This window comes from Thermobia domestica, chromosome 5 (genome assembly GCF_964235325.1).
Source record: "Thermobia domestica chromosome 5, izTheDome1.hap1.1, whole genome shotgun sequence".
In the NCBI taxonomy this organism is placed as follows: Eukaryota; Metazoa; Arthropoda; class Insecta; order Zygentoma; family Lepismatidae; genus Thermobia; species Thermobia domestica.
In genome coordinates, this window is record NC_137458.1 from 105,899,147 (window position 1) to 105,913,220 (window position 14,074).

The 14,074-nt window shown below is 36.0% G+C and overlaps 1 protein-coding gene across 1 annotated transcript; it reads right to left on the minus strand.

Annotated features, from left to right (window-relative positions):
• Window positions 1-385: 385 nt before the first annotated feature.
• Window positions 386-853, minus strand: LOC145685202 (uncharacterized). Its single transcript, XM_081757559.1, has one exon. It carries the CDS (start codon window positions 851-853, stop codon window positions 386-388), a length of 468 nt encoding a protein of 155 aa, XP_081613685.1.
• Between the last annotated feature and the right edge of the window lie 13,221 nt (window positions 854-14,074).

The following is a 14,074-nucleotide window of genomic DNA, read 5'->3' on the forward strand; positions in this document are numbered from 1 at the left end:
TCTCTTTCACTTAATTTTCGGATTTCTTGCACTCGATTCCAAACAAAAGTATTCCATTGCTCATCTCGTTTAATCCATACAAGAACTGTTGCAGAATCTGTCCAACAATAAATCTGTATACCTGCAAGATTCAAGGCCTCAATCACAGAAGTAGCTAGTCTCCCACCAATAGTAGCTGTCAATAATTATAATCTTCCTATGGTTGATTTGTTTATAGGAGCAACTCTTGTCTTGGCTTGTACTAACTGCATATTAATGTTTCTGTGGTAACGTTTCTAAGAAAAACTGCAGTAGCATAGGCTCTTTCACTTGCATCACAGAACACATGTAGGCTACTATTTTCTAATTCTCCTTGTATACATCTAGGAATACATCTAGTATAGACCTACTGCAAACATTTTCTCCTTACTGCTCGTGGTACTTCTTCGTCCCAACTTAATTCCAATCGCCAAATTTCTTGCAAAAGGATCTTTGGATACGTGACTGGAGAAGTAATCCATATGGGGTCAAATATCCCGTTGGCAAATGACAAAATGACCCTCTTAGTAAGAACTTCTGGTATCAACCCGTCGTAGCATTCTGGTCTTATTGCCAAAGTGTCAGACTTCGTTTCCCACTGTAGGCCTAAGACCGGTACTCCGTTGTCTTGCTCCATCTCTCCAAGAGAAGTATACTCCCACCCTCTTAGCTGAAATCCAGCTTTCTCCATTACTTGGGTGATTTCATTAATGAAGTGATGAAGCTTCTCTTCGTTGCTTACGCTGGTAACGCAATTGTCCACATAAAAGCACTTTGCAAGCTGAGCATTGACTTCTCTTGAATATTGGCTCTTTACTTCTCTTTGTTTTTCCATTTCTAACTTAAGATGATGTTCTATCACTGCACACAGCAAAAATGGACTACAATTCACACCAAAAACTACACGCTTGTGACGAAATATCTTTTCGTTTCCCTCCTGGTCAACCCACAAAAATCTCAAAAAGTCACGGTCTCTTTTACACTAATTTGTAAAATGCTCTCTTGATATCGGATACAACTACGAATCTATTTACCCTAAACTTTATCAAATTGAGGTTATAATTTCGATCAAATTAATACCCTACTCTAAACACTGATTCAATGAAGTATATTTTATCTCCCTGGCTGATGCGTCGAAGACGGAATTTATTTTCGCCGCACTGCTTTCCTTGACTACATGGCGATGGGTAAATAATGACCTTCTCTATCCTTTTCTTCTGGTAGAATTTCTTCTATTCCGCAATCATATATCCATTCATTCAACACTTGCCGATAGTCTTCGTAACGGTTTTCCTTCTTCAACTTAACAATAAGTGTATTCAATCTTCTTTTGCACATCTCAATATTACTAGGAAGTATAGAATGTCCTTCTATCCAAGTTAACATTACTTCGTACCTCTTCTCCTCATTAATAGCCACGGTCTTACTGTTTGCTGAGCTTCCAATTTTGTCTTCTTTTCCGCAGGATCTGTGATAACAAGAACATCTAACCGCCATAAATCCGCTATAGATGCTTCTTTACAAAACATGGACATCATTGCCATAGACGAAAATTTAACATCACCACCTACTTTAACTTTGCCCATTAAAACCCAACCAAGCAATGTTTTCATAGGTAACAATCCGGACTTCAACACAATTCTTTCCACAGTAAAAAGTTTTCCTGCAATGTCAGAACCAATTAAAATTTCTACCGCGCCAGGTTTCCTGTCGTCATTTTCAACACAATTTTTTTCTAACTCCTGTATGCAAGAACCTCCAACTACTGACAACAAATTGGTACATATTGTATCTTGCATCAGCGCTTCAATATTGCATGCATAATTTCCTTTCAAACTATACAACCTAACTTCATGACAACTATTTTCATAAGGTGCAGAACAAATACCTCCGAACAGTGCATGCGTAACACTTTCTTTTTAAACAATTTCGTATCCCATTTCCAATGCGGTAGCTATTCGAATGTACGATCGTTGGTAATTAATGGTTTCTATACTTGCTCTTACCCCTTTCTGTCTCTTGACCCCTTATTTTACAACTAATGTTTGCAAAAACGTTTCGACATACACGTTATTAGTTAATGTATTTTAAATAACCGGTTTCGTTACACTTTGTTTCACTGTACGTCATTTTCCTTGTTACCTTTTAGTCCCTTGCACATAATGTATGAATGTTGTCCCTTGCACTTGGCGCATTTTAATTTTACTGTACATACACTGCTAATGTGCCCCAGTTTTAGACATTTGAAATAACATTTTGCTCTTAACACCTTTGTTTTTTCCTCTAAAGACCAGTTACGTGCCTACGAACACTCTTCGGTTACATGAAAATCACTACAAAAATAGATTTCTCTTGGTCACCTTTACAATTAACTAACTCTGCCGCTCTTGGAACAGTTTCTGTAAGATTACTTCGGTCCTTCCTTTTCTTTATCGCACTGGAAGCATTTTTCAAATAAAATCCCGCAACTGCAAGTCCTATCCGCTCTTCACTTTCAACTTCTTTTCTCACAAACAACATTAAATATCCCAGTCTATTTTCCACTGTAGATTTTCCATAGTTCGTAGTTCCCCTTTGCCATGCTCGCGAAAGTTCCCAGGTAAACACTATTCCACTAGTGAGTACAGCATTGCTGCGCATTTGTCTGTCGCCACTCCTAATGTACTTAATGCTCGTAATTGTGACTCAATTTTATCGTACAGAGCACTGAGTTTTAATTTCTTATTACTGTTCAAATTGCTTAAGACCAGTTTTAAAAGTTCCCTCAGATACACTTCTACCAACATATCTTCACGACCGAAACGTAACTTCAAACCTTCAAACACTTTCGGATAGTTTTCTTCACATAACGGGAAAATTTCAACAAATTGGCGTGCTCTTGAACCGAGTAGAGTGGCCTGAAATAAATACTGAAATTTGTCACTGTTTGTGATATTCGTTTCCGCATCGATTCGATTGAACTGACTCCAAAACGGTAACCAATTCTTTAAGTCACCATCAAACTACTTCAGTTCAATTACCGGTAACTTAATACCTCGTTTCTTACCTTCTGTCAAAACACTGTCTGTATCACGAGTTGAATTTGATGCATGCTTTTCGATCAACAATTGAACTTTCGTACGAAGACCTTAGAATGTCAGAACATACTTATCATTTGCTTCTGTTTCCTGAAACAAATCATCTTCTTGGAATTCTTCTTTTAATAACAATTCAATATATTCATTGTGTGCTTCATCAACCGCCCTGTATTTATCCTCCAATAATTCAAAGTTCACTTTAATTTAGTCAATGTTCACGTTCACGGCATTACAACACTGTTCCACATTTTGTGCTATTTTGTAAATACAACTCTCGCCACTGTTCTAACTCTTTTCGCTTTCTCCATTATTTGTTTTTCAGTTGTGACAAGGTCGCCAGATGTTACAATAAAATGTTAATATTATATTATAGAAGGCAAAAATAAAATGCGTCCCACTAGCTTTCGAATCCGAGAAAAAAACGTTATGATTTCCGAACAAATATACATAGGAAAATTAAATTCACAATACACGTACCTTTTTTTCAGTCGAACTGGGACCGCAATATTTAATTTATATATATATAATACACGTACTTTGTTTCATGTTGAATACATGACCGTCACAGCAGGTGCTGAAAGTGTCCTTCCTGGACGTCAAGACATGTTTGTACACGGCGTTCCATATTGTGAAAAGTCCGATGTAGAGTCCCTGGTGTGATCTCATGAATCAGATACTCAATGTTGTTTTGCAACTCTTGCTGTGATCGTGGGTTGTTTCTGTAGACACAACCTTTAAGAAAACCCCATAACAAGAAATCAGGTAGTGGCAAATCCGGAGATCTTGGCGGCCACAATCCTTTGGAGATTATCCTGTCACCAAAAAGGGACTCACGGGTTCACCTTTCTGCCATGGCAAGTTATGGCATGTTGCTCCGTCTTGTTGGAAATAACCGCGATTCAGTTCTTGATTGTCCACACGATTCACAAATTCACTGAAGATGTGTAAGTAAACTTGTGTGTTTACTGTATCTTCAAAGAAGATGGATCCAATGATACGCTGTCGGGAAATCGCATACCAAACTCCCACCTTCAAGGGATGAAGTGAAATCTCATTGTACACATGCGGATTTTCGGCGGCCCACACCCGAGTATTCTACGAGTTCACATAACCGGAGAGATGGAACATGCTTCATCTGTGAACCAAGTATAGTCTAGGATTCCTGGATTGTCATGCAACAAAGCTTGCAACCAACGACAATAGATCAAGCGCTTTTCCCAATCTGTAGTCTTCAACTCCTGGACGACTGTAACGCGATATTGAAATAGCTTGGCTCTTTTGGCGTCTCTTTGCACAGTTGACTTTGATATCCCTACCTCTAGTGATAATCGACGCAGGCTCTTCTTAGGAGACTGCAAAAGACGTTGCCGCACATTCTGTACTGTCTCTTCGGACATCCGTGGACGCGTGCCTCGATGTCCAGTAAGCAACGTTCCGGTTGTTTCGAACTTGTTCACTAAATGATGTATTGATGATTTCGATGGTCCTTTACGGCATCCAAATTCACGGCAAAATTCACGTTGAACGGCCTGATACGATCCCGATATCCAATATTTTTTAACAATGAACACGCGTTCCTGTACGGTGTACAGAACCATCCTCGCAATGCAGCGACTCGAGTCACACAAACGCACGCGCACCACGCTAAGCAGCACTTCCCCTGGCGCCACCTATCGTCTTTGTTTTGACGTGTACGCTTCTGTTCAACCCTTTCTCGTGTTTAGCATGAAACAAGGTACTTTTATTGTGAATTTCATTTTCTTATGTACATTTGTAAGTAAATTATAACGTTTTTTCGGGTTCGAAAGCTAGTGTGACGCACTGTACTATTTTTATTCTAACATTAGCACTTGCACTACAGCTGATAGAATCCGAGCGAAGGAACAAAAGAAAAACAAAAGAAGAACAAAGTCGGTATAAATGTTGCCATAGGAAATTCAAGACATATATTATCATGTAATAGACTTGTTCAAACACTGAGAGATCAGTTAAACCTAATATCCGAAGAAGCAGGTACATTGTTTCAGGCAGAGAGTGTATGGCACTATGTGAAAAATGAGGGTACGCCTTACCCTGTTTGAATGTAGTCCCATTAGAGTATGGATATGAACTAAATGAACCAAAAGTGAATCTAACACCCCGTTAATTGTCAACTATCAGCAATATATAGGAATTACGAACGGTCAAGGAATTAAATAGTATCCCGTGATATTAAAAGGATAGAGATGTAATTGGTCTTAATTTTCTTTAACGTTAAAAACCCGCAATGGGCCGTAAGATTATCTTGTGATAGGTAACATAGGTATAATTACTCTCATTTTGATGTATATTTATTATGATATTATTATTATATCTTTTGTATTTATTTCTTTGAGTATGTGAAAAACTTAGGGACATAACAATATACAATGATAGTTTTGCCCTTCCTATAAATACGCTTATCTTGATGTTCACTTACCATGGAAATAATATTAAATATTTTTCTCTCAGTTTAAGGAAAGCCGGTCGAAGTTAAAAATACAGTTGGAAAGGTTTACCTCACTATAATTTCAATAATCTTGATGTACACCTCACTACGATATTAATATCTGTTTTCTATTTATTTTATTTGGTTATAAAAACACAGACTAGGGGTAAAAATATCCTAGGAAAGATTTAACCTGCGGTATAGATTCACTAACTATACTAGATTCATCAACTACACCTTACTGTGGTGTTAATATTAAATGTTTTTTCGTTATTTACTTAGCATGTAAGAGGAGCCAATAGGAGACATAAATATCCCACGATAGATCTACCTCCGTAATAGTCCATTAATCTTAGCGTACACCTCACTATGGTATTAATATGACATATTTTGTCTTTATTTTCTTTAAGAAAACCCAACTAAGGTTATAAATAACCTAGTATAGATTCTCCCGGTATACATTTATTTATTCTAAAGTACAACTCAGTGTGGCATTGTTATATGCTTTGTCTTGATTTTCTCTGCATTTCAGAAATGCTGGCAGGGTGTAAAATAACCTAGAATATATTTACGCTCCGGTGTGGGCGAACAATGATTTTTTTTTTGTGAAAAATATTCACAGAAAATGAATGTTGCCATATTGAAACTTGTCTGTGTTGGCTTGAGGTATATCTGTCACAGGATAGTTTTACAGTGGGATATATTTGTCCAAAAATGTTTTAATACGAGTATATCTCTCCTATGATAATTAACCGGCAGTAAAACTGTCCTATAACTGTTTTACCGGGAAGTATATTAATCTCTGAGACTATTTTACCGGAGATGGATTTGTCTGTCCCAGAACTGCTTCGCCGGAGGTATAACTGTCCTATGACTGTTTTATCGGGGAACGTTTGCCGGGGGAATATATAACCTGTTATACCGTCATAAATTTTGTTTTTCCACTATGACTTAGAATAAATTTCCTAATAGGTTTAGTGATTTTCATATTTATTTACATAGTGAATTTGAACTTTCGAAATTATTTATGTAATATTTTTCCGACCATAATTTTAACAGATATACTGCATCCTGTCAATTCTGCAGCACACAAAGGGAGAGGTCTCCACTGTAACTGTCCTCGAAGCTGTCTTGAACTCAGTGCTCATGTTTTAACATCAGCTTTGTAAGTAATGATATCTAACAGAATTATTATAAATATATCTTATTAGTAGGAAGTATGCCCAATTTCTCAATTGATAACGCATAAAGTGAAACTTTATATGATACATGATTATTACAAGTGACCATTATGATTGGAGAAACTTAATAACATATGTTTATAATCACTTATGTATCAGCGTAAGAGTAATGAACATATTTTTAATAGATGAAACAATTGTTTCGTAATTACAGAATTCACTGCTAGGGAAGATATCGAATATAACGAGTAGTAACGAGCACAGAAGAGGGTGTTCTGACGTTTTTTATGTGAACCAGACTATTACCATTCAGCGTAAGAACTGAAAACTACTTGGTGAAAATTCGTCCATTAGACATAATATGCAGGTTGTGCTCACATTTTAATAAAAAACAAAACCTGTAATCAAAATTCGTCCGCTTGTTCTTCACTAATTGATTTTATCTATTTTGATTATCAGTGTTATAGGTATGAGACTTTGAAGCAAAGAACACACACTTACTTTACGTAACATTATATAAATCCTAATACTAATATTTGGTTTAATAAAATCATTGTTCGTTATTGAGTCCACTTTTCTGGCAAACAGTATGCAATCGAAACGAAAGTAACTGCCGGCAAACGGAGATCAGGTTCTACATAACACTCTTGATTTTACTGACTGACTTTACTGATATAAACTGCTATTTTGGAGGAGGACATGGTGAGATTTACTGACAATCAACATTTCTTGAAATATGTTTATTTGTCTATAATGAAAGCGTATGGATTTGAGTCAGACGGAAGAAAACGTTGTCATATTTCATAGAGATCGGTCCTTGTAGGAGGTGACGTAGTCAGTACCATGTTCCGCCAGCTGTTGTCCCTAGATTTTCGCAAGCAGCTATATAACAGAGGGTTGAACCCTTTAACTGCTTAGTAACTAGGAGGTATGAAAGTAAAACCCTGCAATTAGCAAGAATTTCTCACACCCCTGTTAATAGACCTCTTACTGCCTCCTATACATTGACACTTTCTTCTTACTGTACTTAATGCAGTGTGAATCTACATTATTGAGATACAAAACTCATGTTTAATTTCAACAGGCACTTGGTTTGATTCATGCTATGAAAATAAAGTGTTTAATTAAAAGAAATCAAACTGATTTATATTTTGTAATGAATATGGCATTTTAAATACGTTTACGCGCATCAATACGGAAAGAATTAAAAGGTTTTGAATAAAATTTCGTGTGTTTATTTGGACAGTTGAACTAGAGTAGCGTTAGCTGAAGACTTTGCGCCGAAAGTACCTAAATTTCTACAGTTCTTCGCACAGAAGACATTTATAAATAAAGTGCTATATTTACTTCGTAAAAGACAGAAGACATTTATAACATTATTCTTTATGAAAAAATAAAACCCCTTCCACCTTACAATGCATGTTTCGATCAAAGGGAATGATAAAACAACATGTCTTCTCTAGTGTTAAATGTGTTCAAATATTCATCATAGATGGTGCAAAATATTTGTTCGGACTATGATCTCCCCTGATGCTTACATTCATATTTAAGTAAATAGAGAAGAGTAGATATGGTCATTTCTCTTGTTAAGTGCTGAATTTCAGGAAACGCTTTTCTGAATAACGAGTTTATATATATCAAGTTTCATATAGCTACCACGGCTTTAGCATAAAGGCCCAAGGGGATATTCCCAGAGCTGGTAAAAATTCAAGCATCTTGGGAACCACTCTGACCCCCTCTTATCTTTATCAAGTTTTGAAAACCAATAGTTTCTTTTAAACTAACACACATTATATATACACAAACAATAGTAAAATGCAATTGTACTTCGTACAAAAATTGGTATAGTAATAGGTTTATGTATGGCTCTATCAGTTCCCCTTCTCTGTCTTACTACCTTCGTTCTGACTGTTACATCTATTACAATACGCATCATATAACCTTTTAATACTCATAGTTTTCTAACCCTCAATAAAATACAGTTTTAATAATCCAATAATACCCAAACAGACAAGTCAATAGCTATAATCATTATCAAGTACACCACAGACAAAGTTATGTAAGATAAAGCATAAATAATAAAATTGTAATATTTTTTTTCCAAACCTTTGTATACAGCAACGACGCCATTATAAAAAACCAGTAACATAATAAAATTATCCAGCCAATATTTCCAGAATAAAAAGGCAATAAATAAATATAATGAACAAGAAACCAATTATTAAAATAACTAAACTCATTAAAAGCCCTTGATTTTGTTATATATAATAACAAACGTCTCAACAATACATGAAGAATTTCTAAATCATTCTTGTTCGTAATCTAATAAAACTAGATTGTATAATCTAAATGTGCATTAAGAATTTCAATGCTTGATTTCAGAGCTAGTACAGCATATTTTTAATAGACGCTTGACAATAAAATTAGGGACATTAAATTCTTCAACAATTTGTTAGCACTTTTACTAATTGCTCCCCTGGAATAAATAATCACCGGAATTACCTTGAATTTCTTGTTATCATTAAATTTTTCCTTTAAAACTTCATATTTAGTAATTTTCTCTAATGAAGCTGTCTCTTCCATATTGCCTTCTTCAAATCGAATAGTAACATCAAGGATATATCTATGAGTGAGACTTCCAACTACGAGATCCGGTTTCAGTTTAACCTTACTGGTATCGAGTTCTAACTCTTTTCCAATTCTAAACCCCTTAATCTGACATTGCTTCTCTAAGATTTTAACCACTTTATTGTATCTAAATATACGGCGATTAGCATGTTGAATACATTTTCCCAAAACATGGATCATAATCAATCGGTTCCTTGCAAATTATACATTCAACATTTAAATTTGGCTGAGCTCTAGTCAGAGCTACCCTAACGCCATAAGTGTTTGTACGCATCTTCGGTGCGTCTATAAACCGGTTATCCCAAGAACCTCATTGTCAAAAAGAAAATAATCAGAGATAGGGTCATTATGAAAATATAGAACACCTTTCTCTTGACTTTGCTTCCCCTTCCATATTTCAAAACATTTATCTTCTCACTTTGACTTCATTTGATTTAAAACTTCTAAATTATATGGTCTTTCGATATTTAGTTTCTTTATAATCTTATGTTCAATTTTATTTAAATTCGATACCTTTACCAACTGAATCAAAAAGTTATCATTTTCCGGGGATCTTAATCTATAAATAAACTTGGCCTCGGCGAGCAAAATAATATTGTGAATATTGGGGAACCCTAGTCCACCGTCTCTTTTCTTTGAATAAAGTACACTTGAGTTTACCAAATGCAACAATTCTTTTAAACAAAATAACTTTCTAATTAAACCATCAACAGAGATCAAAAATGAAGGCTCACGAGAACTCGCAATCCAGACGTAAAAAAAACTTTGGGAGCAAATATGTTTCAATCAAATAAATTTTCTGGCGTGTCTTTAAAGAATGTTTATCTACTACACTCAGTATTCTACTTAATTCGTATAAAATGATATTTGATCTGTATACCATTACATAAAGCGTATTTGCATCCAAGATACTCAAAAGATTCGACTACTTCTAAATTTTTTATATAACTATTGCCCAACTTAAGGTTACATCCATCAATAATCCACAATTTTCTATGTAGCTTAATATCAAATGACAATTTATCCACAGCAATTTTCAAATCAAGTTTGTCTTACAACTTACATACGAGTTGTAACATCTCCTCGACTTCATGCTGCGAATTAGCAACTAGCAATGTGTCATCGGCATATTCGAGTAGAGGAATACGGACATTTTGAAAACTAAGCCCCATGTGCTTTATATACAAAACTGTCTAATACAAAATTGAATAACAATGGAGTAAGGGAGTAACCCTGACGAACACCGCGCCTAATCTGAATATTAACATACAAATTACTAAATTCAGTTTGATTATTTTGATATAAATTAGCAACAGTGTTTACATAATTTGCTGGTATATGTCATATGTCTATTTCTCAAGGCATCTATTATTGCTTGGTGTGGAATTGTATGAAATGCCTTAGTAATAACTAATAAACAACCACAAACAGGTTTAACATTTTTCCCAGCTTCAACATAGTATCCAACATGAAACAAATAGCAAGAGTAGAATTACATGGTATAAATCCTTTTTGAGTGTTATGTATATGGATAACAGATCTTAACCTAGTATCAATAAGTCCAGTTAAAATTCTACATAACACTGAAGAAATTGTCAACGGACGTCAATTAGTTACCTTAGTTAAATCTTTACCAGTTTTAGAAAATAGTACAGTTTTGTTCTCTTTTGAACTCATTGGGACATATCCTGAGGCTAAAATGAAATCATACAATTTTACCAGCACGTAAATAACCTCCTCTTTATCGATATCCGTTTTACTAATTTTATCTAATCCAGGTTATGATCCAGACTGAACGCCTTTAATTTGTTTCTTAACTTCTTGGTAAGTAATAGGATGCTTTAGTTTGTTCTTTTTCTCATCGGTTAACCCTTGTTCAACCATTAACATTCTCCTACCTGATTTGTTCATAAATCATAATAAGGTTTACGAACTTCCTCTCACTCTAAAGTAAACTTTTCCTGTTCAAATATATCTCTACCGTCAAACACATATTTAGCAAATTTACCATTATCTTTACTGTACATGTTCTGTAAATTGACAAAGTTATGCTGAGCATTAAACCTGTATGTTTTACCTGTATTTCGTTTTTTCTTTGTTTCCTACCATTGCCTTTCCCACATATGCGTTAAACCGTATGAAACCCTCTTCGCTTTTCTCAAGATCTTATTATAATAATTGCAGCCTTGGTAAGTTTTGCCTTTCTAAAAGAAACGCAAAAGATGACTAAAGACGGCTTTAATTCATTCAAGAGAAAAGTCAAAGTACCGAATTTAATGTATCTAATCGAAAGGAATTGCGAGAAATGGTGGTCGTATTTTAACAGTCGAGAAACCATTCATCGTTTCATCTTCCTTTTCTTAGCTTCTAGAAGGAAACAGAAACGTGGAACACGCATCTAATTACAACGGTAACCAAGTAAGTTCTGTCCCATTTTGTGGAGGTATATTTTCAATTTGCTCTTACACCGTGAGTTGAATGCGAATGGAGATACGGCGAAGTTCAGTTGTTGATGTGAGAATATTCAGCATAGTATCTAGTTATGGCTGTTCAGGTACACCGTGAACTTTTGTTAGGACAAAGTGAACATGGAACCTCGAAAGAGCATCATAAGAACGTGTATGTTGTACGAGTCCAAAATGTGGTCAAAGGCAGCTGCATCGGGGCGAAGATAGCTAGTCTTTTAGTGCTGGTGTCGTAAAAACGCGACGGTGTAGCAGTGGTTTAACTCATATACGGATGGAGACGAAAACTCAAAGACGCACCATGTCCCGGAAGACCAAAACATGTACAAAATTAAGATGCTCAGGCAGAAATTGAGGCAAACAGTGCCCAGAGATGTGAGGAACTGGAATTACAATTCAGTGTAAGTGTAGAAACCATTCGGCAACATCTCCATGAACTTGCAAAGGTTTACAGCTTAGTTCGATGAATCCTAAAGCACTAGCGTTCGGGCCAGAAGGTACGCGAGCAGACACCGGTAGGTCTTTGCTGTCAAGTCTGAGGAAGAAGACATTTCTGAGCGGATGTTGGCATGCGATGAGCAGTGGATCCTGTACGAAGTTTCACGCCCTCGTCATATATTTTTAGCACACCATGAAACGGTTCCAAAAGAGCCGAAACCAGCATTGAACAAGAACAAAAATCCTTTTGTGTGTTTGGTGGACTCGTAGCGGCATCGAGTATCGGGAATTGCTACCAGCTGGTCAGAGCATCTATATAACACTGTAGTATCAGCAGTTAAGCTCTGCTCAAGAAAAACTCAAAACTCTGGAACAAGCACTTCTGAATCGGAAGTGCGTCCTCCAGTTACAGAACAACGCGGGGATGACCCGCGACACCATTCTAAGCCTAGGATGGGAAACACTATTGCATCCGCTATACTCCCTGGACATTCCCCGACTAGTACCTGTCCTATTTCTTGGACAATCACCTTACAGGACGTCAGTTCAAATCCCTTGTAGAGGTGGTAAACGCGCCTCATACCTTTTTCGTTTGACGGCCCACTATGTTCTACCGCGATGGAATCCATGGCCTGCCAAATGTTAGCAAATGTTCGTTGGTGCTAAGGGTAGACTATTTCTGATCTTTCATGTACATCTAAGATGATATATTGATATTCGAAGGTGGTGGTAAAAAGGCCTCAGAACTTTCTTGGTTATTTTATACATTAAATTTCGAAGTAGATATAGAAAATTTCATATTTCAACTCTTCAGAGATTCTAACTGGAATTAAGACTAAAGTTGAATCTAGGAATAACTTACACATTTCCTGATAGAGTTTGTTGAACAAGCTAAATCATGTTTCAATTCCTTGCCTGGAAGTGACAATATATAGAACAACTTCAACTATATTTCAAAGTGCTCAGCATGACTAATAAATTAGGAATATAATATGCACTACACAATTATATCCGATATCGAGGTAATAAATCAAGAACATTGATTATTTCACTATAAATATCCTATATTAGTGAATATCACTATCACCCCGTAGAATAGTCGTTGGACAGTGTGATTTTCATGACTGTCAGACCTTAAAAATAAAACTCAAGTCCTGGAAGCACCACCTTGCCAGGACCGTGGCCTTACATGGCTCTCACACATACACAAAAACAAAATCTATTTCCGGCAAACAATATCCAGCCGGACCCTTCGTCCCTCTCCCTACCTGGGCCTTGTCGTTGCTAGAGTGTTTAAACCTTGAAAAATGATCAATCGGGTTTAAATAGCCAGAAAGAAGGCGCTGTTGGGATCGAATAAATGAGCTCAAATTACTACCACGTCTAGTTTTCACCTAGTTAGTAAGTTAAAGTCTATTGAACGTGTTGTATAGTGCGGTTTGTTCAATAGCTCACCTAGATTAGCAATTGAGGAATATATAATGGACGTACTAATATGAAAGCGTATCTAAGTGAAATGACGAAAATATAGAAACTCAAGTACATACAACGAATGTGTCACATCTAGCCATAGCAATGAATCGCATTAATTATGATACCGAATGACTTACTGTTGGCTGGATATAATTGATATGGTCTCTCAACTTTATGGGTCCACTAACATAGAATATTCATAGTGAAAGAATATTTTTAGTTTTATTTATAGGATATAATTGGGCAATGAATATTATATTATTAATCTACTTGTTATGCGGAGCACTTTGATATATAGGACATATGGCTGTGGTCAATCCTGGGCGG